This window comes from Gossypium arboreum, chromosome 8, assembly GCF_025698485.1.
Source record: "Gossypium arboreum isolate Shixiya-1 chromosome 8, ASM2569848v2, whole genome shotgun sequence".
Classification (NCBI taxonomy): domain Eukaryota; kingdom Viridiplantae; phylum Streptophyta; class Magnoliopsida; order Malvales; family Malvaceae; genus Gossypium; species Gossypium arboreum.
Genome location: NC_069077.1, coordinates 136,109,865 through 136,135,749, shown reverse-complemented (window position 1 = coordinate 136,135,749; position 25,885 = coordinate 136,109,865). Strand labels below are relative to the sequence as shown.

At 31.0% G+C, this 25,885-nt stretch overlaps 4 protein-coding genes across 5 annotated transcripts; all 4 read right to left on the bottom strand.

Annotated features, from left to right (window-relative positions):
- Positions 1 to 874: 874 nt before the first annotated feature.
- On the bottom strand, positions 875 to 8,386 carry LOC108470278 (putative GTP diphosphokinase RSH1, chloroplastic). Of its 2 annotated transcripts, XM_017771575.2 has the most exons (24): positions 8,103 to 8,386; positions 7,598 to 7,788; positions 6,898 to 7,068; positions 6,719 to 6,784; positions 6,534 to 6,626; positions 6,316 to 6,447; positions 6,093 to 6,194; positions 5,948 to 6,025; positions 5,801 to 5,872; positions 5,592 to 5,699; positions 5,308 to 5,405; positions 4,762 to 4,822; positions 4,592 to 4,654; positions 4,451 to 4,507; positions 4,260 to 4,361; positions 3,825 to 3,983; positions 3,572 to 3,703; positions 3,381 to 3,467; positions 3,219 to 3,290; positions 2,705 to 2,791; positions 2,146 to 2,602; positions 1,546 to 1,607; positions 1,399 to 1,467; positions 875 to 1,300 (listed from the first exon to the last, which is right to left on the bottom strand). In XM_017771575.2, the coding sequence occupies exons 1-24, from the start codon at positions 8,125 to 8,127 to the stop codon at positions 1,196 to 1,198; spliced, it is 2,649 nt and encodes an 882-aa protein (XP_017627064.1). In that variant the 5' UTR covers positions 8,128 to 8,386; the 3' UTR covers positions 875 to 1,195. The 2 variants fall into 2 exon arrangements, with proteins under 2 accessions (XP_017627064.1, XP_052887863.1); XM_053031903.1 differs by lacking the exons at positions 875 to 1,300; positions 1,399 to 1,467; positions 1,546 to 1,607 and adding an exon at positions 1,706 to 1,959.
- A 7,520-nt stretch (positions 8,387 to 15,906) lies between these two features.
- LOC108468599 (putative invertase inhibitor) lies at positions 15,907 to 16,458 on the bottom strand. Its single transcript, XM_017769480.1, has one exon. The coding sequence runs from the start codon at positions 16,456 to 16,458 to the stop codon at positions 15,907 to 15,909; it is 552 nt and encodes a 183-aa protein (XP_017624969.1).
- Positions 16,459 to 17,461: 1,003 nt separating this feature from the next.
- LOC108467942 (60S ribosomal protein L18-2-like) lies at positions 17,462 to 19,684 on the bottom strand. Its single transcript, XM_017768772.2, has 5 exons — positions 19,531 to 19,684; positions 19,354 to 19,443; positions 19,125 to 19,253; positions 18,861 to 19,043; positions 17,462 to 17,906 (listed from the first exon to the last, which is right to left on the bottom strand). Exons 1-5 carry the CDS (start codon positions 19,531 to 19,533, stop codon positions 17,748 to 17,750), a joined length of 564 nt encoding a protein of 187 aa, XP_017624261.1. The 5' UTR covers positions 19,534 to 19,684; the 3' UTR covers positions 17,462 to 17,747.
- A 578-nt stretch (positions 19,685 to 20,262) lies between these two features.
- On the bottom strand, positions 20,263 to 21,002 carry LOC108469411 (protein SENESCENCE-ASSOCIATED GENE 21, mitochondrial-like). Its single transcript, XM_017770297.2, has 2 exons — positions 20,841 to 21,002; positions 20,263 to 20,747 (listed from the first exon to the last, which is right to left on the bottom strand). Exons 1-2 carry the CDS (start codon positions 20,894 to 20,896, stop codon positions 20,525 to 20,527), a joined length of 279 nt encoding a protein of 92 aa, XP_017625786.1. The 5' UTR covers positions 20,897 to 21,002; the 3' UTR covers positions 20,263 to 20,524.
- Between the last annotated feature and the right edge of the window lie 4,883 nt (positions 21,003 to 25,885).

The following is a 25,885-nucleotide window of genomic DNA, read 5'->3' as shown; positions in this document are numbered from 1 at the left end:
TCACAGAGGCTGTAAAAGAGATAAATTGGTTTCAAGGGTTGCTTGGTGAATCAGAAATTAAGCAGAAGTACGTCAAAGTACATTGTGATTGTCAAAAGTGCTATTCAGTTAGCAAACAATTAAGTTTATCATGCAAGAACAAAACACATTGATATCTGATATCATTTTGTATGAGAGATTTTGGAAAAAATAGAATAAAGATCCAGAAAATTTCTACCACTAAGAATCCTATCGATATGATGACTAAGATTGTGATTATGGTTAAGTTCCAACTATGTTTGGACTTAATCATTGTTAAAACTTGAAGGTTGAAATTTCTAAGACACTATCAAATATTGTTTTGCACTGTGAAGATTTATTATAGTAGTACAATCCCACATCTAAAAAATGCATGGTTATGGAGAGTTTAGGGTTGTTTTCCACTGTTTTTGTCATTTTCTGACAAAAAAATTTTCTAGTACAAAAATTTACTTTCTTACTCTATTCACACATCACCTTCATAAAATTTTACCTTTCCATATGAAAAGTGACTACAAATATTTAATATCTATAAGGATGATTTTTAAAGCTGAATTTACATGGGGGTTAAATTAAGCGATTATTATTATGACTGAAATTAGTCTAAAATGGTGTTGAAAAATGGAAAGCTCTAAGTTCATTATTATGCTTAAAGTAGAACATTAAATAAGAGAAATAAAATAAAATTATTGTTAAAAACTGTCAATTTATTCTTACTCACCACCATGCATACTTTGGGTATTAAATACCCTTTTATCTCATTTTATTGATGAATCATGGCCTCTCTATTAATTGTTTAAAACATATATTAAAAAGAAATATCAAAATTATATACAAAATGATTTGCAACAAATAATTTATTTCTATGAGAAAAAAATGGCTATTTATATTTATTTTTTCTAAAAAAGGAACTTGTGGAAGTGTTTAACCTAAGTATCTTTACAAGAGTATAAACCTTATCTTTGCTTTATATATACACTGTTTTGAATCTATCCAGACTCAGCTTCTTGCCTCTTGCTTTTATTCTGTTTATGAGCGTTTCAAGATTATGGACTAGTATACCAAAACTTACTGTAAATACACTAGGCCTTAGCTCTCTCTATGGGGGGACAAAACTTTCATACCGCGCTTGCGACCGCTGGATCGACTAGTCGGATTTATTGCTTCAATTACCGGATTAGCAATTCTGAAGTTGGTTGTTTTCTATTGTGCTCGGCCAACTACAACCGACAGACCATCCCAGAACGCCCAGGATTAGATCGAGCCTTGAACATGCATTAACCTGAAACAGAACCGAGCCATTCCTTGTGTCAGTATGTACTTCATTTCATGTCATTCTAAAGCATTATTGGATTAGCAAAGTGGGTCTGAATACAGCACCAAAATTTCAAGGTTGGCTTCGACATGAAATAACATGACTGCCATTCCCCTTCCTCTATCAATCTCAGCCTGAAACAGAAGAAAGTAAAGATGTTACGGAACTATCAAACTATTAACATAATCGGCATTGAATTTAAACCAACTCACCACACAGGCGCATATGGTGATGCCTACAGCTGCCAATGCTGTTGTGACCTCAGCCATCATTCCTATAATCATATGTGCAATTAGCAAAAATAAAATGAATAAGACTATATGTTATTCGAATTCAACCTACAATGGCCGAAAAATGAAAGCATATTGACCTTAAATGCCTGGCTGGATCTCGATAAACAAGGTTCCAAGACTATATGTTATTCGAATTCAAGTGTGACTGTGAGTGCAGGTATGTTCAAGTCTTTGTAAATTTTCAATGTATGTGGAGCATCCTTGGAGGATCATATCCCCATATACCCATATCCAAGTATGTGCTTGACATGGGTATAGGAAAATGAAGAGTCGGAGCAGTATGGACTAAGACAAATGTCTATGGGAACAGCTTGGTAGGATGAACCACGTTTCCTTTTAAGTCCAAAGAAAAAGGAAACAAGTTAACTAAAGGGCTTTAAGTCAACAGTCTCATTGGATCCGTAGCTATTTCATAGCAAAATGTGTCCTACTTTAGTCATTCAAATTCCTAAGTCACTAGCATCAATATGCCACCAAATAAGTGTAAAATAACCTGAACACAATCGCCAAAAGATTTACCTCGTCGGTCTATACAAACGACAGAAAACCACTGGATAGAATGTCCTTCAAGATTGTGCCACGAGGCAATTTTACTGGCTTGCCAACTTTCCAAACCAGGCAAGACCTCCTTGTGAGGTGGTTTGTTTGCAGGTATCATTTTTGCAGCACCATTGCCCAGTGAAAACAAGTAGCCATTGGCCTTTAAACCCACATCCTGTACTTGTTTGTTATGTTTCCCATTGACCTTAGGGACCCAAATACTTCCATCTTTTGCCGTCGAGGCATCTTCAGAACTTCTTCCTGGGGTTGAAAAATCCACAATGTTCTTCAGGATCTTCTCCCATAGAGGTCTGTTCTGTCTGGAACTATGCGAGAGGTCTTCCATTTCACTATCCTCTTCAGAATAAGCAATGAAGTCATTTACTCTATCTGTTGTTATTTCCACAGCAGACAGTGCAGCTTGCTCCCTCAAGAACTAATTATTAGAAATTTAGACAGTCAGTGACTCAACGGTTAAAGAGAAAATAATATATATATATATAATTCACAGTTTCATACTCCATGCAATTCAACCTACTTTCATGATTTTGTGCCTGGCACTACGTGTTTTAGCATGTTGCAACCACTGTTTATGCCTTTGAAAAGCTGATTTGCTTGAGAGTGCCTGGAACAAGAGGCAAAGATGTACATTACGAAAGAACCAGGGTTATTGCTTGTGCACAAATGAACTATAATATCAATACTGTAACGTGGTCAATTTAGAATAGCAGGCAACCGAGAAGGCAGATAAGAATATTCGACAGCAATAACTATAGTTTTGTAAGTGGTTCAATCTGTAACCAAATCTTCTACTCTGTCATAACTGGCAAAATAGTAAATATCTCTTCAATATTAGGTCCAATGACCTATAACTGTACTCTGAATTCGGTGCACTAACTGCTAGTTTCAAATTTTTGAAAAAAAGAAACACAAATTTATATCATCGAGAATATGAAATACGAGTTGTCCCACAATTTAAATATTATCATGGAAGCATGTTCTATTATAAGCTCAGCAAAATGGACATTGAACCACGGTCAATATATACTAACGTTATAGGTGATAATCTCCACAACTTCTGCATTGGCAAGCACATGCGCAGGAGAAACAAGATTACCATTGACCTGCAATGAGAAAGTCAAGCATTGAATTGGTGCAGTTTGCTGTAGGCTGACACTAGAATTAGAAATTAGCAACATGCAATACAAAAGTACCTTTGCCGCCACCATTTTGTTTCCAATGTCGGTGTGTATCATGTAGGCATAATCAATAACAGTAGCCCCTCTAGGCAAATTTTTAATCTTCCCATCACAAGAAATATTTATAAGAGCACTAGTTCCCACAAAATTATGGTAATATTTCAGCAGAAATAAAAGTACAAATTATGCTTTATGAATTATCATACCTCTCCCCTTGGGGTAAAGACAAAGATACGACTGCATAAGAGATCTCTGGTAATGGTATCTACAAATTCTCTAGAGCTCATGTTGCCAACGAACTCCTCTTGCCATTCTCTAATTGCATTGAGCCAACCAACCTGGAGAAAAAAGAAAGCTTCATCCATAAAATTAGCATTCCTGTCAGGGGCTTTAAAAGGTCTGAAGGAAGTCCTTTAAAGAGTATTCCTAATGACAACTTGTCAAGGAAACTAGGTATACCCTGAGTGCTATGTTTGCATTGTTAAGGCAAACTAGTTTCCCTCTTGAATTTCTACCATTTGGCACAGCATGCCCAACTAGACCAGTAACAAAGACTCTCCCACTATAATGAGCAGCAATGCCTCTCTCAGCTATCAAATCCATCTCTTCAGTTCTAATCTGCCAGAAACCAACAAAAGTAATTTAATAAAATATGTTGCCTATTTCAAAAAAGGAACAGACTAAATTACAATAAGCATTATTTGGACTTTCATTTTTTTATAAATTACTAACATAAATGATTCAAAAGATATTACTATAATATTCATCCAGGATTCAAAATTGTTTTGAAAGAACTTAAGGATATCCTCACATTAAGAATTTTATTCCAAATAATTTAACTTAGCAAAAAGTTGTTCTAGAAATAGCTGAAAGGAATATTGAGAATGTAAGAACCTGAACTTCCAGGCGAAACATGCTTTCATACAAAAATGGAATTACGTTTGTATGAAGACTTTGATAGCCATTAGGTTTTGGTGTTGCTATGTAGTCTTTCATCTGTTCAAAAGACGGACCAATATTTCACAAATTATCAATAACCTAACATCAAAAGTACACCAAAATAGAGGAGAAAGAAGGATACATACAGCTCTAGGAACAGGGGTCCAAATACCATGGACCAAACCAAGAACATGGTAGCAAATCTGCATGAAGTAAATGCATTTGTTACCAAACTACATATGCATTCTTAGACAACTACGTACTTTTGTATTGGCAAAAAATGTCACCTGCTGTGAACTGCACAAAGGCCCAACTCCAACCGATGGCTTTGGTTTTATGATTACACGAAGCTGTTTATAACCAAGAGGAACAATGTGTCAATAAGCAAAAAAAAAAAAAACCATAAGAAAGTTTCATGTTAGATGTCAAGATGGTTCAAGGAAATATCAAAACAGACCTGGGCAATTTGGTTAACCTCACTGATTGAACCCTTAGATTTGAGCACAGATTTGTACATACTGTGATCCAAGAAGAAAAATTGCATGTAAGGAAATTATCATTCAAACATCTGCCTTCAAAAACCATCATAAAAAAGCAGGCCACAGGGGAGTGGAAAATTAGCTATAATTATTCAAAGGAACACCACATTCAATATAGAAATTAAAACCGATATCTTAAATCACGCTCAACCTAATTGTCTTCAGGTCTAATGTGCACTTCGCCCATTGTCACCCACTAAAATTTCTTAAAACCATGTCGTAGGTCTTTTCTACTGCACACCCAATTAGTGCATGGTCCCCACTTAATCAGCTAATGCAAATATTAGTGAAAGTACAGCAAGAAACATTGCATAATGACAAACCTAATAAACCCATTCACTCTAGATGATAAGCATAAAATGCAGCTTGAAATAATCCCCAAAACTTCTAGACATGTGAACCATGAGGACAAAAACTAAATAAATAACAACCAAAAACACAGGGAAAAGTACTCATGGCTTCACCTGTAAGGTTCCTTGCACACTGCACGGATTTCAGTTTTAAGAGTCATAAGTTCCAGGAATTGATCATTCTCAATCTTTTTCATCAAAATTTTGTTTGCCTAGTACCCAGAAAAGAAAAAGAAAAGATAATCATAACCAAATAGATTTGGTATCAGTTGAAGAACCTTAAAACTTGACACTTCATTAAATGGACTTTCAACGTCTAATTACTATTTCAATTATCAATTGATAATGTTTTTTGAGCTCTTTCTAGATAATTTTTGCAAAAAGAGGACAATGTTTACCTCCATGAGCTCTTTTTCATGTTCTTTGTAGAGGTCTGCAATTCTTCTCTTCACTTTGGCATAATCTTCAGGATTTGTGTACATGAAGGATAAATTTTCAAGTTCAGACTACAAAATACAATCAGATGTGTTAAAACCAAATATTATCTTGAATTCATGAGAATAAAATAGAAATTGTAATTTTTTTAAAAAGGTGCATAAGGATGTACCTTAATTTGATACATCCCCAACAATTTTGCCAAAGGAGCAAAGACCTGCAATGTCTCCATTGCAATGCTGGACTGAAATAATACAATAGAGTCAAAACGAATAACTAAATGGTCTATTTCTAGCTAAGGTTCATCTTTACCACCAACCTGTTTACGTGGAGGCATATGTGAAAGAGTGCGCATATTATGTAATCTGTCAGCTAATTTGACAATGATGACGCGAACCTAAAAGGAAAGCATTTGTTTAGCACATTACATTCCATAAAAACATCATCAAATAATAAAAATTCACCTCCTCTGTCATGGCTAGAAACATCTGCTGCAGATCATCAGCTTTCACATCTTGTACTGAATCATTTTCATTCTTATACTTCAACTTTCCCAATTTGGACACCTGATTAGGAAAAAAAGATAAAAAATATGCCAAAATGAGCTAAAACTATCTAGTGTTTTGTCTGACATGGCATTGAGCTAAAGGATAATGACTTATATTCATAAAAGTATAACCAAAGAACCTTAGTCTCTCCTTCTACAATGCGACGTACAATAGGACCAAACTCCTCCTCTATTCTCTGAAATGTAACAATATTTGTATCTTCTACTGTGTCATGAAGCAATCCGGCTGCAATAGACTCCCAATCCAATTCCTAGAACAATAGTTGAGGTAATTTAAGACTTCAGATCCCCATGCAGAATCCATTTTTTAATGAGAGCAAACTTCAAATTGACTCACAAGTTCTCCAAGAATACGTGCAACTTCAACTGGATGAATGATGAACGGTTCTCCACTCCGTCTCTTTTGACCATCATGTGCCTCAAAAGCTAGCTGTATCAAACAAAAAACAACTTATAGATATAAGTCAAAGAGATAATCCCGGAAAGAACATGGTAAAACTTTTGGCAAACTGAAGGCCTTACCTTAAGAGCATTATGGACCAACTCCAGCTCACTAGATGAAAGGTATGATATGGCAGGCTTCAGGCCCTAATGCAATTATAAAAATAACCAGTATAAGTTTGAAGATATTATAGTAATAGCCTTGCTTGCAGAATAATCAATATTGTCATTGACAGGAGGTTTGGTAACAGCAATTTTACCTCCCACAAACTTTCAGGGGAAATATCATTAGAGGTATCTGAAGAGAATGATGATGAACTACACAACAACCATTTTTTACAACCAACATGAAGCACTCTTGATCTGTAGAGTTTCCCAAGCAGTATAAACTCAGTAACATCCGTTGAACACCATCCTCCTACATCAAGAGCCTGGCAAAAACACAAGATTCAACCAGCCCAAAATTAGGAACAACCAATGCCTTTGTATAAAAGTCATACATAAGGCATTGCAATTCTATCAAAAGATAATATTTCACCTAAAGGAGTTGGAAAAAATTGCATGTCCATTTCTTTGTACATATATTCTACACCTTAATCTAAAACAGTCCAAGTTCAAAATTCATATATCAGCAAGGAACTTTTGAATAATTCCACGCACTCAAGAAATACACCAACTTGCAGTATCTAAACTCAGCAAAACGTTTCATGTTTGTCAACCTAACATTAACTACCCTTCCTATATACCAGTTCGCAATCTGATTAGAAAGCAGATAACAAAAATCAAAAGCAATACTATCAAACCAAAACATCAATCATAATTAAATCAAGTCAGCTAAAAAATGCCCTAAATACAATAAACTCAATCAAATATCATAGCCAATGTAAGATATATCTTGAAAAACTGAGAAACTCTAGGAATCCAATAAACACTAAGAGGGAAAAACTGAAATAAACTCACTGGTTTGATCCGATTTCTTCTCCCATGGCGAGCGTAACCAAAAGGGGAAGAATGAGAAGGATTAGCCGTGCTTGCAAGGAATCCAGTTAAGACTCTTGGAGCTTTCCAAGCACACGAAAGCATGCTACAGTCATACCTTCCACTTCCTTCACCTTTCATAAACTTACATATATTCACACATTCCACAGAAACTGCAACCAAACGAAACAAGGCAAAAAAAAAAAAAAAAAGGAAAGAAAGAAATCAGTGAACACACAAATAAAATCGGAGTTAAAAAAGATGTAGACTTAATTTCATCACACAGTTTCTTCGGTAGCTTCAAATTTGAACAAATTCGAAATTTAACGAAGAAACGAACAGTCGAAATTCAAACATATTTAAACAGCCGAGAACTAAAATTTCGTTAAATTTTCCAACATTTCTTATAGAAACAAAGTTCATCGGAGAGAATTAGAAAATCAAAAACATAAAAATAAATGAAAAAATTAAGTAACTGAAAAGGTACCGGATAAAGAAGGAGCAAAGGCCATGTCTACAACAGCAGAGTAATCTCATTGAATCGAACTAAGCATTAAAACAGTAACTCAATCAACAATCATCAGGAAAAAAAAAAGAATCAAAGATAAAGGGAAAGAGAAAGGAATTTCGAGGAATTTATCATTCGAAATTTCGAATTGGAGATGGAAAATTGGAGTAATAAGCGATGGATTTGAAGCGAGGAGGTGAATACAAGAGATAATCTAGAGAGAGATATTGAAGCCACACAAATATACCCTTCTCTTTCAGATATTTCCTTCTTTTCCTTTTTGGTTAAATTATTAAAATAGACCGTAACTTTTATAATTTTACTTAATTCAACTTTTATATTTTTATTATAACTAATTAAGCCCTTCTCAAGTGTCCTATCAGTAAATTCCACTTCAATTCAGATTTATTTTGGTTTAATTGTACTATTTGTGCTTATTTAAATTTGTATATATATTTTTAAGTATTTTTGGATCGTAATAATTAATTTTCTTTATAATTATTTAAATGTAATATTTATGATTACAATTAAAAAGAATTCAAATGTATATAGTTTTAAATCTTTCTACTATTTATTATTTTAAACTTGTCTTATTAAATTTTTAAGTGGAAATTTCGTGAATTAAGTATTTTAATTATTTTTCTAATTATTAACGGTGTTTTTAAGTTTTTTTATCATTCAGATCTGTTTTATTGTTTATGTTCGGAGTTTTGACGTCCCCTCCTAATAATATCGTCTCTGAGATTTGAACACGTCTTTCTCTTTTGAAATACAATATGTCTCACCATTGCACCTAGAGGTGTTCATGGCCCAACAAAAATTTTAAGCCTGTTTGCTAAGCCCAGTGCTCAAATTTCACCACCAGATATTATTTTTTATATAATTTTTAAAAATATATAATATATCAAAAATACTAAAAATATTAAAATAAATATTTCCCAACCAATTGAAAATAAATTAAAAAATATGTATACTTAAATAACACTAAGATAAATGTAACTTAACAAGCAAATGTGAAAAATAGTAAAAATTAACAATAAAATAAGAGTTATACAATATCCAAATAATAACAACAAAATAGTAGCAACATAATTATGAAATGGTAGCAAAATAGTAAAAAAAATAACAAGAAAATAGTAAAAAACAGTAAAAAGAAAGCAAATTTTTTTTGTTTTCATATTCGGGCCAAGCTCAGGCCAAAAAAAGTCTTACCCGAGGCCTAGCCTATTTTCTAAATGGGCCTTATTTTTCACCTAAACTCATTTTTTGAACCTATATTTTTACACAAACCCTCCTACTTTTTAGACGGACCTTCGTGGCTTGGCCTATGAACAGGTCTAATTGTATCCAACATATAATATTATGTTTTTTTATTTATACAAAATTTAAGAGATACATAAAAAATAATAAAATTCGAAGCCAGAATATTATTAACTTTACTTTCTCAATTTTATCATTTTAACTAAAAGATATTTAATATTTCTATAAATTTCTTACAAATTTATTAATTACTTATTTTCATCTTGAGTTTATTATAATCTAATTTTTATTAATTGTGGTTTTTTATTTTTTTTTCCTTCTTTTCCATTGTATGTTGTTAGGTGAGTGGAATTTTACTCAATCGGACAGCTTCATCGTAAAAACACGTTTCCATACGTTGGAATTGACGTTAATGCCCTTCCTTGGTCTATTTTCCGATCTTTCTTTTCCTTTTGTTTACACTAATATTTGATGACATAATTGTAGACCTACAAAACAACATTTTTATTAATTTATTATATAGTACGAAAATAATACAAAAATAATTAAAATATTATATAAAAGGTTACATGACATAAAAATAATATGAATATGATATTATAACGCATAAATTCATGTAAAAACAATATGAATATATAAATTATGGGTAATCTACAAAAATAGTCACTTTTGTTTGCCTCAGGTTATATTTTAGTCACTTATGTTTGAAATGTTACGTTTTAGTCACTTATGTTACTATTTTGTTACAAAATGATCACTCTACCGTTAAGTTTCGTTATCTCTCTAACGGTAATCCTACGTGACAGTCCAACTAGATTTTAGATGCCAACTTGGATTTCTAAATGGGATGAAAATAGATTTTTAATTAAAAATTTTAATTAATTAAAATTTTTAAACCTAAACCTTAACTAAAAAATCTGTTCATCTCCTCTTTTTAATTTTTCTTCAGCCTCTTCTTTTTTTCAATGGTTTTTTTTTTCATTTGATTGAAAAAACTATTATTAAGATCAAAATAGTTGAAATCAAATTGACTACTTCATAAAGATGGATTCAATGGAGGGTTCAGGTATGTCTTCTTTGCATTTCTTTATCTCTTTTATTCAATACTGAAAAACAAAAGATTGGATTTTTTATTGTTTAATGAAAACCCTAAACTAAAATTCTTGATATGAATATTAACAACTAAAAGAATTTCAAATCAGAAAAAATTGATATCCACAAAGGGATTGTGAACAAACAAGCCGATTCAGATAAAAAAAATCGATTGAGAAACTAATTATTCAAGAACATGAAGAATTGAAAAATACAATGATTAGGAACAAAAATGATTACCATCTTCTTATTTGTCGACAACCACTTCATTTTAAGTTTTAGAACATAAATTTGTTGGTGAAGAAGACATACTTGGACCCTCCATTGAATCCTCTTTTGTTTTCGTACGTGAATAAATTATTTTTGATGATAATAGCTTTTTTAATCAATTAAAAAAGAAAACAAAAAAAAGGGGAGATGAATGGTTTTTTAACTAAGATTTAGGGTTTAAAATTTTAATTAATTAAATTTATTTAATAAAAATCTTTTCTCATCCCATTAGGAAATCCAAGTTGGCACTTAAAATCTAGTTGGACTGCCAGGTAGGATTACTGTTAGGGAGATAAAGGAACTTAGCGGAAGAGTGATCATTTCGTAACAAAATAATAACATAAGTGGCTAAAACGTAACATTTCAAACATAAGTGACTAAAATGTAACCTGAAACAAACAAAAGTGACTATTTTTATAGTTTACCCATAAATTATTAAATCTATATAAAAATGAATAATATCTAAAAGTCGTAATGCAGCTGCAATACACTTTGATATTATATATATATATTATAATTCAAATTTAAAAAATGATTATATGTTTTATTTTTAAAATAATTTTAGGAAAAGAAAATGTATTATCTAGACTTTTCTATATATAAGATCTTCTCCCAAGATTTTCAATTTGTTCATTGGCATCCTTCTTTGATCCAATCCAAAAAAAATTCAAATCAGTATTTATTATAAAAAATAAAAATTATTTACATATTAATATTTATCAATTTCATAATTCAATTTAAATAAAATTGTTATTAAACATTAATTCGAGATGGACAATTTGAATTACAAGTTTCCTTGTTAATCACAACCTATTCCATGCAAGCTGCAATGGCTCCACAATTGGAGGCAAAATGAAAAAATGGCTATAGTTTGAGGTTAATTTTGCAATTAAGCCAATTTTATACGACAAAACTTTTTTAATATGTCAAATTTTATATGGACATAATATTTTAAGCATAATTATCAAATAATCACCCATATTTTAAACACGATTATTATAAAAATTTTCAAATATATATACACATAATTGAATATACCCAATGATCGAATTTGAGATAAGCGTCGATCATGGGCAAAACCAAAAAAAAAAAAAAAAATTGAATCAAAATTGAATTGTCAAAATCTAAATTTATCATTGTATGAATACAATTTTAGAAGGGTTAAACTATAAATATACCATCTTAATTGAATTTTTAATTTTTAAATATTCAATTTAATTATAGATTTTATGTATAGTTGACTATAAATATAAAAACATTGACTTTATATAGAGGAGGGTCAATTATGAATTTATGATATTGGTAGGGGTCAAAAGTGAAGGCCATGTGGATAATGCATCACTATTATTCAAAGGAAAGTTCACTCGGATAATGCAAATTACAATACTGTACTTTATTGTATTAAAACGTGGTTCGTCTATAATTTATTGAAATATTCAATTAAAATTCTTAATCGATGACTTTTTATCACAATCTTTGCAATGTATCACATTTAACTATTTAAGTTAAAATATATCTTTCCTTTTTTAAATTTTGGAGTTTAATTTTTTTATTTATATTTTTAAGAATTTAGTGTCTTTATTTTTTATATTTTAAATTTCTGTTCAATTGTTAATATTGTTAAATTTGTTATTTTTTCGATTTTTTTAGTCGAATCGAATTTTGCTCATCCCTACAATTTGGTATTGATACTAGGGTAAGGTATCGATATATTGATCCAAGTATCGATACCTTATGATTTTGAATTGACTTTATGAACATCGAAGCTAAAAACAGTATTGATAGCTATGCTCATACTTTGAAAAGTTTACAGTTTGATCCTTCTTCAGGCTCGGGACAACTTAAGAGCTTTTGTAAGCTCGATTGAATCCCGATTTTGATTGTATTACATAATATCCATGGAATTATGTCATGAATCAGTAATGGAATGAATTAAATGCTATGAATTGTATGCGGTTTTCTTCGATAACTGTAGTAACATTCCATAATTCGAGTCCAGCGATCAAACCAAGTGAGGGGTGTTACATTCGAGATGATAATTGAGAAAATAGAATGGTTATTGTAATATGTTATAACAATCATGTAATGAGATATGATAGTAAAGAGATTGAATGTTGAATATGATATGTTAAAAAGTTTGAAGAATGATGTTTAGTTTATGAGACAATAAATGAATTTGTGATATAATTAGTATTTGGATTTCATATATATGTACTTGGTATTTTTGCTTGTATGTGATTAATGCTTTAAATAATATTAGGACCACTGAGCCCTATTGCTCAGTATACGCTTTTGTTTATTTCTATGTGCAGGTATTGTAGACCTCAAAGTTTCAAAGTGATCAATAGCATCTAGACTCAACTCTCAACTCAACAAGTTTGTACAATTTTGTTATATTAATAGCAAGTGGCATGTATCTAATATTTAAGTTGGTCCTTAGGTTTAAGTTGTCATTTTAGTACTTATGGTTGGAAATGTTATACTTAAATATGATCATATATGTTGATAGTAAGTAGGTGTATTAAGTTGATGGTATAATGATATGTTTACTTATCCAAGTTATGTGATGCTATGAATTGAAATTAAAAGGTTGATTGCATACTAAGTAAATGGTTGTGATGCTTGAAACTTTAATGATTAAGTATGTGCTTGGGATTTTGCATTATTAGGTGTTTGAAATGTTGAGAATGATGTCGCGCCATCATGTCCATGTCATCAAAGTTGCAATATTCTCCTGTTAAAGTTGACACTAAACCCTTTGCCATCAATGTCGCAACATTCCCCTGTTGAAATTGCGATATCAAGTTACCATCTTCATGGCCACAACTCAGCCCTATTGAAGTCGCGACTAAAAGTATTGCTCTCAATGTCGCGACAATACCCCTATATTGATTTTTTTACATATTAGTCACTCATTTGTTACTGAAGTTTCATAAAATCTTTCGTAAGCCTACTTATAACCCAAATATGAATAATTAATGTTAATAAAAGTTTTAGAACTTAAACGTTTGCATGATTTGTCTTTTGAATATTGAAATGAAAATTGTAGTTGCTTCAGCAATGAATGTGACATCTCATATCTTGGACCTGACGATCAGTTCAGGTGTAGGGTGTTACAGATAATAATGGGAAAAAAAGAGGATATTGAATAAATTTATTGAGAAATATAAACATGGAATAGATTGGACAAAATGAAAAGACACAATGAAAGTAGAATTAAATTTTGGAATTTTTTGAACTATTCGTCCAAACATCTAAAGGTATAAAGTTAGTAAGGGTACAAATGTGTAGTTTTACGAAAACATGATAAGAAAAATAAAGTTTTTCACTAAGTCCTAGTATTGATTATAAAAGGATATAATATTTTGTGGTGGATGAAATGACATTTAGATATCTTATTAGTTTAGCGGTTAATGAAAATTTGGCATGCATCTAATGTTTGTTGTTGTAGACTTTTATATGAATCATTATATAGTGGAAATTTATATTAAAATCATTGAAGGATTTAGAATACTGGAAGCATATAAAAATTCTCGAAAAATTGTTCAATATGTTTGCGTAAACATTTATATGAATTGAAATAATTTGAACATATGTGGTAAATTTGACTTCTTGAATAGTAGTTGAAGGAAGATTATATGATACAAAATACTTATATGTATTTTTATAGAAGGATTATGATAAAAATATGTTATAATTATTGTTAGAACTCTTGAAGAAATCAAAATATATTTCCCAAAAAAAATCTTGCTCACTCGTAACTTTCAGAAGAATGAAGATATAAACATTTAGCAAATCCATTCAAGTAATCATTTAAAAAGCTAGTATTCGAGATTGAATACGTAGAATATAAGATATTACGTGATATTGTCATGAGAGAGAGTAAATACACGTTTTACTCTTTTCCCTTAACGAAAGTTTTGTCCCACTAGATTCTTCTAGTAAGGTTTTTAATTAGGCAACATGTTATACATATTATAGATATGTGTATTCTTTTTCCTTTCCTAGCATTTTTTTTCCCATATGATTTTTATCTTAATAAGGTTTTAACGAAGCACATTATCTACCAAACATCCAATGGAGAATGTTATAAATATTTTGTTAATAAGTGAATACTCATTAAGATAAAAGATAAGTTTGATCTATTTTAGTACTCTAATATTAATTAAAAGTAGATTCTTATTGCATTTATACTTCTTATCTATATATAAATATAGACTTGAATACGCATTTATAAATATTCCTATTAATCAATAAAATTCAGAGTTGTTGTCTTGTACTGTTCTCTTTGATATTTATTTCATAATACAAACCAATTAAATTAATTTATGTTAATTTTTTCTTCGATGTCACCGAATTATTTTTTTCCTATGGTAAATAACAGATGAAAAATGTTTTATTTATCGGAGTTATAAAAGGGATAATATTGTTGTGAGTTTTGAAAATAAATTTGAATTTCGCAATGTTGATGGTTGAATCAAGTCTAGTTTAAGTATGATATTAAATTTTTATATTTATTCAAGTTTAACTCAATATAAAATATAAATCTAAAATTTTTCTTATGTTTGTCTATATTTATCAATATTTTAATCAAATTCATTCTAAGCCCATTCATATTAATTTTAAAATTTCTAAAGAAAAATTATATTTATATTTAATCCAATATTTAATCATTTATATAATTTTATATCTTAAAATTTTTGAAAGACATTTATTAACATTTATTAAAATATTATATATAGGCAAATAAACATTTTTAAGGTTAAAATTAATTATTATATACTACTTTATATTTAATTTTATGTATTATAAATTACATAATATTTAAAAATAACATAATATAATATATTAGAAATTTAGAAAATGAGCCGAGTCAGACTCAGAACCTTAAAATTTTGAACCTAAGCCCAATCCCGACTTATATTTTAGGCAAGCCTAATTTTTTTGTAAACTTATTTTTTGGATTTAATATTTTTGTCTAGACCCTCTCAAGTATCGAGTGAGCCTTCAAACTTTGATGAGTTACTTAAAAAGAAAATTTCCGAAGATGCTGAATAGATTCATAAATGAGATCTTATTCTAACAGAATAGATACCACCTTAAATTTTAATTTAATCAGTTCGTACAATTATTGCATTTAAGTAGCTAGATTGATATACATTTAAGAAGACGTCAAGAATAGAACTACGTCCAACGCATTGATACATAGTTGTCGAAACATGTTATTTCTATGAGGCAACTCCAATTGATTCCCAGGCATTTTCCTCAACCCGTTGTCGCAAGTGATCGCGTCATCAATGGCCGATTCCAAAAACATTTTTGTATCCTTGTAGTTCTTCGACACCAGCGACGATACCGCGCCATCGAGCTGCTGTGTTGCCGATATGTAATTATCTTCACAATCCTGGAAGTTCTGCTCCACTGCCGGCTCCAGTTTCTGTGTGTCAAGTGTCTTCTTGATATAGAAAGATGTGTTCGTGCCATTATTCGACGCCACCTTGATCGATATCAAGGCGAGCGTGGCTAAGTCAGCACTTTTGCTGGCATGTTCTGCCATGAGGCTCGAGATGCAAAGGTCTTTCGCCTTCACCTTCTCGCAAGCGTGCGCAAGTAACGGGTTGTTCCCATCGGCAGCATTTATCGGCGGTGAAAAGGAGAGGTAAAGACAGAAAATACCTACAAACAATACAACATTATTTATGACAAGCCTCATTGTTGTTGTCTCCTAATAGTTTTTGCCCTCTTTCTCCTTCTGGGCTTTTTATTCGGAATGTTGTAAAATTTGAGTTCGTAACTTTGTGTTTCTAAATAATGAAAAAAAAACAATAGTGTGATTTTTCTTCTTTTAAACAACAATTCAAAGTCACTACTTTAAGTGCACGAAGCTCCAATGATATCTAAAAATGATGTGGTAATAAAACAAATTCAAGAAACAATGTTTTGATGGTAAGATTCAAAGATATGCGCGTAGCCACTCGATCGCTATGAATTCGATCCGTTGTTGATGGGTTTGACCCCTAAATTTATTGTTTTCTGATTTATCGGATCCTAATGGATACTGCAGATTTGAATATATCTTATTTGTATATTGTAGATTTTTTTATATAATATTTTTGATTCCGAATATTTTAATTATTATTTTTAAAACATTTCTTTTTACAAAAACTGCATACCCTAAATCCAACTGCCATCCCAAATACAAGGCCTAGAGACTCATCAAGGTATTAAAAGTATTTTCATTCTTTTTATTATTAAAATGTTTTTATTTATTTTTTAATACCATTTATATTTATATTACGGTCTATTTCGGAATTTTTTCCTTTTAATAATATCAACTACATAAAATTCATTAATTAAATATATTATTGCACAACTTGTAACAAAAGCACTTTTTTTATTTTTTAAAAAATCAGAATTTATCTTAATGGATTTTTGTAATATTTTTTTAAATGATAAGGGTAAAATTTTATTTGCCGATTGTATTATTGATATATTTAATCACACTACAAAACATATTATTATCAGATGTTTAATATTATGTTAGATTGCTATTTCCGCATGATAATCATGAAAATGTAACATCATTTTAGTTAATGGATTTGACAATTATGATTGAAATTTTAAATCACGACGCAAGTAGAAAGACTAAAAATGTCAAATTGAAAAAGAAGAAAAAAAAATTAAATCCACAAGTTACGCATAAAGCAAAAATCGACTTGCTCAATAAATCAACTTGCTTGAGATCAAATTGATTATACCCAGATGAAAACAATCTGCAAAATACTTGCAAATCATCTAAGATTCCAAGTCAAGTTACCATTATATTAGCTGATCCTAACATGATTCAAAGCAACAATGGGCAACATAATCTCTCATATTTAATTCTAAAAATGGAAACAATGGATGGATATCCAAAAAAGAAAAACATGTTCAATCACACTAAAAAAAAAAAAAAAAAGGGAAAATACCCATTCCGGTGATGATAGGTTGATAGTGGTGAACTCAAACCCTGAAGCCTTTGCTGTTCCTTCTTCCTCTAGCTCTCTCGAATTTCCTTCCATTTGACCGCACGTAGGGCTTGGTGTGGCTGTGCGGCACACCAGGAGCTGGTCCGAAGTGCTTCACAGCTTCACGAGCATTCTTTGGACCTCGGAGGAGAACCTGCATGGTATATTTCAACCTTAGAATCTCAGTCCATTTTTATCATTCCACAATATTGATAAGTTAGCAAATGCATTTCCTTTTCATAAACCCCATAATTAGAGCTAGGTTACTCAGACTCGAGTGTTATATCCTATACATGCTTAACTTTTTTCTACATTTTTCCATGTATTTGAAGGATTGTACCTCCCTACCCGTGTCTGAAAATGTATCAAACATAAATGCTTCTAGAAAATGAAATGCCAGAGCAGCATAGTATTAGGTTGCCAACAAAAAGAGAAACACGGGTAATCTTTAAAAATCCAAACATTTCATAAGGGAGCTTCTGAAAATGTTTTTCAAGCCTTCTAATCATTACGGTTAATTATAAAATCGAACATTTAAAAATTCGTAAGTAAAAGAAAACGATTTAAGTTGAGCCCAACATAGGAAGCATGAACACAGACACATAATAAGGATAACACGGACATGAAACAATTTATAAACAGTGTAAAAGCAAAAGGACTGCCTTTACAACTAAATCATCAAAAATGAGTTAATAAATATATCTATACGGAGATCACAATAAATGACAAATGAAAGAAACAAATAACAGTTGCAGTAGGAAATGCTTATCAGCTCAAGAATTTTGATTAAAGCTCAATAAGCACGGATACGGACACACAATACGGGCAACATGTATGCTCAAACTAATGATTCTGCTACCCTTAAACTAGAACATGAATTGATACAATCATATAGCTGCATGAAGAGCTTTAAAATGTTTATCTTCTCTCTCGAACTAGGATGCCGAATCTCGAAACATTTTTGGTTCTGAGTCAGGTTTTATCATATCTATTACCTACCAAAAGCTAGCAAAAAACACAAGCCAAAACGTTTCTACCCAAAAAAACAATGGTGGAAGCTAACTGAAGTACAAAAAAAAAAAAAAGATTTGGAAGATGAAGCATATACCGTGTTCTGCCCAAGAGGTGCTCGAAGAGCAAGCTGGTCAAACGTTAAACATTCCCCACCGGCCTTCTCGATCCTTGCCCTCGCGGTCTCAGTGAACCTTAATGCAGTAACTTTCAGTGCCGGAACTTCATACACTCGAATATCATCGGTGACGGTCCCAACTACCACAGCGATCTTATCCTCCTGATTGATCAAACCAATAAAAACATCAATCTCTCGTCATATGAAAAAAAAACAATCATTTTTTCTAAAAGAGAAAATTACCTTGCCCTTCATGTATTGAATCAATCTGGATAGAGACAACGGCGGTTTGTTGACTTTGCTCATGAAAAGCCGCTTCAAAATCACGGCATTGAATTTGCTCCCAGTCCTCCTTACTAGAAACCTGTAAAGCTGGCCGTAGATCCAATACATACGTTCAAAAAGAAATTCAAAAAATTTCTCCATTAAACAGAAGAAAATAAGATGAAACGACTGGAGAAAGCGCGGGAACCTTGACGAGGAGCTTGAGGTAGATGTCATCGGACTTCGGAGCAGTTCTCTTTGTCTTCTTGCTCTTTCCGCCGGCGACCAAATCGATACCCTGAAATTGCAACCAAAGTTTTGTTGAAAACTTAAAGAGACAGAAAGAGATTGATTGATGTTAGGGATTTGGAGAAGCTGGAGATACCATTGCCGGTGATCACTGCTGCTTCGGGGGGAAGGGGGTGGGCGGCGCTGCTGAAAGAACAAATGGCCTTAAGGGGGAGAAATGTAGGGTTTTGTTAGGGAAAATGGTGAAATTCCGTTCAAAGCTGAAGTCCATTGATTTCAATGCAGCCTATATTTTTGGGCCGTTACATCTGATATCCGCTATATCTGATTATACTCCATTGAAGGGTCCGGCCCGCATGGAAAAATTGCCTCTAAGGATTCAATTGCTTGCAAGTTGCAAGTCCAAATATTTATGTGAAATAAAATATTGTTTTTTAAATAAAAAGCATATGAAATATATATTATTTTTAATTTTTAAGACATATGTCATGTTTTTATTGGTCGATAGTATAAAAGTTAACAACGTTAATAAGATACTTAAAAAATAAGTATTCAAGTCGATTGAGTCTTTAAATTAATTGTCGATTAAGTCTTAACTTGATTAACATGAATATTATTACTACTATAAGAAGATTTGGGTTTGACTGCCTTAAAACATATTATCCTCCTAACGATGTTAATTTATTTTAATTAAGTGATGTTTTGTTAAAAATAAATTATTTAAATTACTATATCTAATTTTTATCCGCAACTATTGAAAATAGAATAAAACATGATATTAATGAAGTTTAAATTACTAACATAAATTATTTTTGAAAATTATTTGTATCCAACAATAATTTTGTAGTTAATTTTCACGATAATATAATTTTAATAAATATAAAATTCGATTAAAAATAAGATTATCATAAATAATTAGTACTAATTTGTTACTACTTGGTTCGGAAGTGAAGAAAAAATATTACAGCATCAAATCTATGTCGTTGTATACAAAGAATAGTGCAGCATATAACATTCTTCGTTTCAGACACCGCCTCCGGCAGATAAAATCGGAACAGAGTCACGGACACAGCTTCGTCAATCCATTGTATTATTAACGATTTTATCGTTTGGTGTACTTAATAACATATTTAGTTCTTCTTCAACAACACGGCTCTGAGCTCGGCGACATCAATCTCGTTCCCACTGTTCTCTGGTCTATAACATCCGGTAACCGGGTCCGGAACCCACGAAACCTTCTCTTTTGTCTCTTCCCTTGCTTGCTTCGCCACCGCAGCGTTGCTTGCCGCTCCTCCACTTACTCCACTCGAAACAACACCTCGTGACGCTGATGCCGCCGCCGAATATCCTCGTCTGAACAAAACAAGAACCCAACAACATCATTAAATCTTTGTTAAAAAAACAGAGCCCTGGAATGCAAATGAAAATAACTTATATTAATGGTACCTGGAGATAGCGTTAAAGATTCCATTGACAACCAAAGTGGAGAAAAGCTTAGCCATTTTTTTTTCTTATAAAAAATCAAACTCTTATATCTATGGCAAAACTGCAAAAGCTTTTAACTTAATAGTTATGGAGTGTTTGAAAGAGGGGAGTCTCGTTGCCTTTAAATAGAGACCCGTGAGAGAGAGGGCGGGAGGGAGGGAACGATAACGTGAAACGGCAACCTCGTCAACACAAACGACAGACCTCTCTTTTTCTGACACCTGGCTCTCATGAATTTAATTACGTGAATATACTTACAAAGTCCTTCTAAGACCAAATCAAATTAGTTCATCTATTTAATTATTAAATAGATCAATTTTCGTATTGAGCCAAAGAGGTTCAAGGTCCCTACTTATCCCTAATTGGTTACGCCCCCGTTTACAATTCAACTTCAAGCCACATATTTCAACCATAAAATTATAAATAAATAAATAACTTTTAAAATATAAACTTGTTAAATGATAAATTATTTTGTCAACAATAAATATTAATTCTATTTTATTTTATTATTTTTAACATTATAAGTACTAAATTTATTCTTTTAATAATATAAAAATTAATTTAATTTAGTCCCTACACCTTCCAAATATATTCACCGAATGGAACTATCAAGTGTGCTAAAAAGAGGAGAGTCAAGAATGACCAACTAGGGGTCTTTAATGAGTTGATTAAGAAAGAAAAAAGGTCGAGATGAGTCCTCTTAAGTTGACTGATTTTCTAACCGTTGATCAGGAGCTGAGGAGGATATCACGTCCGTCCACGTTTAAAAAAAGAGTGGTTAGTTAGAAAAAAGACGCGGCGGAGTTGCCTCTTCTTTGATGATGAACAATGCAAGGGGTTCATTGTAACTTCTCACAGGCTTCGCCCTTGGGGTATAATTGTTATTATGAAAATTATATTATAACCAAAGGTTGCTAAGGTCTACTAATTTTGAGGTTTCTAACACAAATATATCATTTTTATTAATATTTTAATATTATATATTTTCTAAAATATTTTTTTAATTAACAACAATTGCATTGAAAAGTTATAATATTTTAACTAAGAGTAGGTTTGGTTCAACGGTGAGATATGTTTAATTTACTTTTTGTCTCACACTTTAGTATTGTTATAATATATAATATCACTGTCATTGCTGCCTTTACACTAAATGAACCATCCATCCAAATTCACCCTAATTGTGTTGTATAAAATCATAATTTATATAAATAACTGTGTTATGTAAAAATTAATATTACTCAATAACACAATTTTTTTTGGTAGAATAAATCAGTATTAAGTGATTACAAAATGAGAATCAAATTAAAACAACATAGAACCGTTATAATCAACCAGTACTAGGTTGTTACTAAAAGTAGCGACTCTTCAATCAATTGTAATCTCATGAAACTTATAACAGTATACTTGGTCAAGTGATTCACAACTTCGTTCTGAATTCTTGGAACATGGTGAATATGAACCTTTCAATTTTGGTTTAGCAGTTAATAAATTAGGCGAAATTTTGCTAATCTACTATCGACGGCTCCACCAACTAAAATCTTCTCCACTAGTAAAGCATTATCACATTTCAATTCTAATTATCTGAATCTCTTATCCAATGCTAAATTTATGATCAGTATTTTTATTATTCTAATTTTAATGTTTTAAAGATTTTATAAAATCTTGGAAGTATAATTAAACTTTAAAGAAAATATCTAATTACCTCAAAGTTTTTTTTTGTTACTTTACTAACAAATTATGCACATTATCTAAGTTTAGTTGTTAATTGATGATGAATGTAAATGTGTTTTTCCCTATACATTAAACTGAGAAAATATTTAACAAAATAGACAGGATTTTTAATATTTAGCAAAATAATATTTTGCTACAGTGTATGGGTTGAAGTTGGAGCTAGGAGGACTAGACTTTAAAGTTGGTGATATAATAAACGTTGTTAATAATAATAGAACGATTGTAAAGTAATAAGAAAATAAAATAAGAATACATTGATTTTACGTAAAAATCAATTTGGAAAAAATTACGAGTAGAATTGGAGAGATTTACTAATATTGAAAAACGAGTAATACAAGAAGAGATTGGCTACATCTATTTAATAGTTGAAAAACTCTATTCTAATTAAAGTTAAATAGAATAAGAATAGTTTTATACGAATTTAATTTATATGATATGATCCATTAATAAAAAAATATAATTTTTTTAAGAATTTAAAAGTTAAAATTTTGGAATAATTTTGATCATCTATTTATATTCATTATAAGGGTGGGATGTAAGAAGCTTGGCTTATAAATAAAAAGGCACACCTCCCTTTGTACATAGCATATTGAGGTGAATAGCACTTGGTGTACTTGTAAGGGTCTAAAGACTAGCTAATGCTTCTCAAAGTGGATAAAGGGTTATCATTTTATAGAAAGTTGACTTGAACATACGTCGGTGTATGTTAGTAAAGCTAAAAGTATTCTAGATAGAGGTATAATAAATGTTAAATATATAGCAAACTAATTAATGATATTATAAGTAACAAGATGGGTATATTAAGATATTAAATTACTAAAAATATCGGTTTTAAAATTATTGGGTTAGGTCATTTTTTTAAATACGAGATTAAGTTAATTTTATAGAAAAATTATGGAACTAGGCCAATTTTACAGAAAAATTATTAGAATTGTTTTTAGGTGATTTGCGTAAAACGCTTTCATTAGAAATACTAATATTTTTTTTATTTTTGGTTCCACCTATTAATATAAAAATAAAACTTACAAAACATGTCTTTATATAAACCTCGTGTCATTTGTCTTGTTTTCTTAAACAATGTGAGATGTGAGATATGGATATATATAGACTCATAATCCATTTACAACTTGTTCCTAAATAATGTGAGATTATTTACTCTTTCAACTAACAACATAAGATTAAATGTTACACTTAATTTTTAAAAATTAAAGACCAAACTTTGTATAACATTAAACTCTAACAAAATAAAATATTATATACTCCTATACAAATATTATTGTTATAAAAAAGTCCAATAAAAGAGAAAGACAAACTTACAAATATAAAATTCATTATATTATAAAAATTATTTATATATATATTTTCTTTATCTATATATTAATTTTTTATATCTTAATTATATTTCTTTTATATTATATTATATTTTACGTTATATTCATTCGATTAGTATATTCTATATTAATATAATATTACTAATGTTATTGACTTCATTTTTATTTTCTAGTTTAGTATATTTTACATCTAAATTATATAGAAAATTTTTATATAGATGGACCGGTTTAATAGATTTAATATAGATTAAATTTATTTCTATTTAGCTTAGAGTTCTAAATAGAGATAATTATAGTCAAAATCTTAATATCTATATATAAAATATTATATGTTACTATATGTGTAATGTATCGCTCCAAAAATTTGAAAATTTTTAATTAAATTTTAGCAATAATTAAGCCTTTGTATCTTTGATTAAAGACTTTGTTTATATGTTTGAGATTGGGGTTCGAGTAATTTTTTTGAAATCTCTCTATTTATATTAATTTAACTCTTACCTTTAAACTCTCGACTTAAAATTACTTATACGTTAATCTATGTTAAGAATGAGGCTGTTAGTTCAATAGTTAAGCTTTTGTATACGCTTTGGTTTTATGTTTGAGTCTCTATACAAGCAATAAGGAAATATTTTTGTTTTTAATTTGTTATAGTAATTAGTTTTTATTTTGAAAGTTAATCGAGTATTTTTTTTTTTTACATATCTTTCCTCATTCTTCCTCTCTTCTTTCTTTTTCTTATTTTTCTCTCTCCTTCTTTTCTTGCGTTCCTTGTGTGTTGCCATATCTTGCTACTGTTACAACAGGAAAACTCCATCTTCTGGTGTCTTTGCTTGTAAGATTAATTGTGTAAGTTGATGGGAATGTTTGTCGGTATTTGTTGTTCATTTTGTTGAAATAAGTTTGCTTCACTGCTTGAATTTTTTGGTTTAAGTTTCAATTGGTTTCTTTTAGGCAAGGATCGTGACGACATCATCCCTCCATGGAGTTAATTTCGCATATTACTGTTCGTACGATGGTGGGTGTTTAGTTTTTGAGTTAGGTTTGCGTCGAAGTTTTTGACATGTTCTGTTAATGGTTTATTTAGCCTTGTAATTCGAAGAAGTTGTGTAATTGGACAATTGATGGTTGCTTTTAGAAGTCAAGGTCTTCTCTACTACTTCTACGCCAAAATTGTATCGAGTGTGTAACGAAAACCCGGGATTTTGTAAGTTTTGAGTGCCAAAAAACGTGGCTTCCGACACCACACGACCGTGTGTAAGGCTATGTGGCAGGCCGTGTAACTCACTGTTTTTAAATTGGGTGCATAAGGGCTAGGGACACGAGCGTATGTCCAAGCCGTGTAACTCACTGTTTAGGATTTAGGGTCACACAGGCCAAGGACACGAGCATGTTCCTGGCCATGTGAGATGTTGCGAGTCACACGGGCGTTTGCTTAGCAGTGTGTCAGACCGTGTAACTCACTGTTTTGAGCCATACGGTTGTGTGGACCATACGGGCTAGACACTCAGGTCGTGTGAATCCACACGGGTGTGTGGGCCAAAGTACTGAATTTTTTCCTAGGGTCATAAGCGTCATTCGAATCAAAAGTAGGCCTTCCATAAGGTTTGTATGCTCTGAATTAGGTAGTATAAATTCATATCCAATATTATGAGGTTGAATAATCGATTACCTGTACGTGTAATTAATGCGATAACTATTAAATGATAATGATTTGTATTATTTGACTATGACTTATATGTGAAAAATTGTATGTGCATTATTGATATCTATAAATTGTATCTGTATTGAGTGGGAATGATATAAAGAATGAATGTTGGCAGTTTAATAATCTGCCAAATTAAGTGGCTAAGCCACAATCTATATCTGATTCTGGTGATTTATCCCATACTGTTTTAACAGACAGTCTGTAATTATTCTGAAATGTGTCATACCGACACTAATTGT

What these genes read in the sequence shown, in the direction of transcription:
- LOC108470278 (XM_017771575.2), bottom strand. Translation starts at nt 8,127, where the DNA reads ATGGCCTTTGCTCCTTCTTTATCCG. An exon ending in TGGGGATGTATCAAATTAAG is followed by an intron (nt 5,700 to 5,800) that starts GTACATCCTTAT and finishes TGTATTTTGTAG; the next exon opens with TCTGAACTTGAAAATTTATC. An exon ending in CGTTTGTATAGACCGACGAG is followed by an intron (nt 1,608 to 2,145) that starts GTAAATCTTTTG and finishes ATATGATTATAG; the next exon opens with GAATGATGGCTGAGGTCACA.
- LOC108468599 (XM_017769480.1), bottom strand. Translation starts at nt 16,458, where the DNA reads ATGAGGCTTGTCATAAATAATGTTGTATTGTTTGTAGGTATTTTCTGT.
- LOC108467942 (XM_017768772.2), bottom strand. An exon ending in ACCTCAAGCTCCTCGTCAAG is followed by an intron (nt 19,254 to 19,353) that starts GTTCCCGCGCTT and finishes ATCTACGGCCAG; the next exon opens with CTTTACAGGTTTCTAGTAAG. An exon ending in CACCTCTTGGGCAGAACACG is followed by an intron (nt 17,907 to 18,860) that starts GTATATGCTTCA and finishes TATACCATGCAG; the next exon opens with GTTCTCCTCCGAGGTCCAAA.
- LOC108469411 (XM_017770297.2), bottom strand. Translation starts at nt 20,896, where the DNA reads ATGGCTAAGCTTTTCTCCACTTTGGTTGTCAATGGAATCTTTAACGCT. An exon ending in ATCTTTAACGCTATCTCCAG is followed by an intron (nt 20,748 to 20,840) that starts GTACCATTAATA and finishes TGTTTTGTTCAG; the next exon opens with ACGAGGATATTCGGCGGCGG.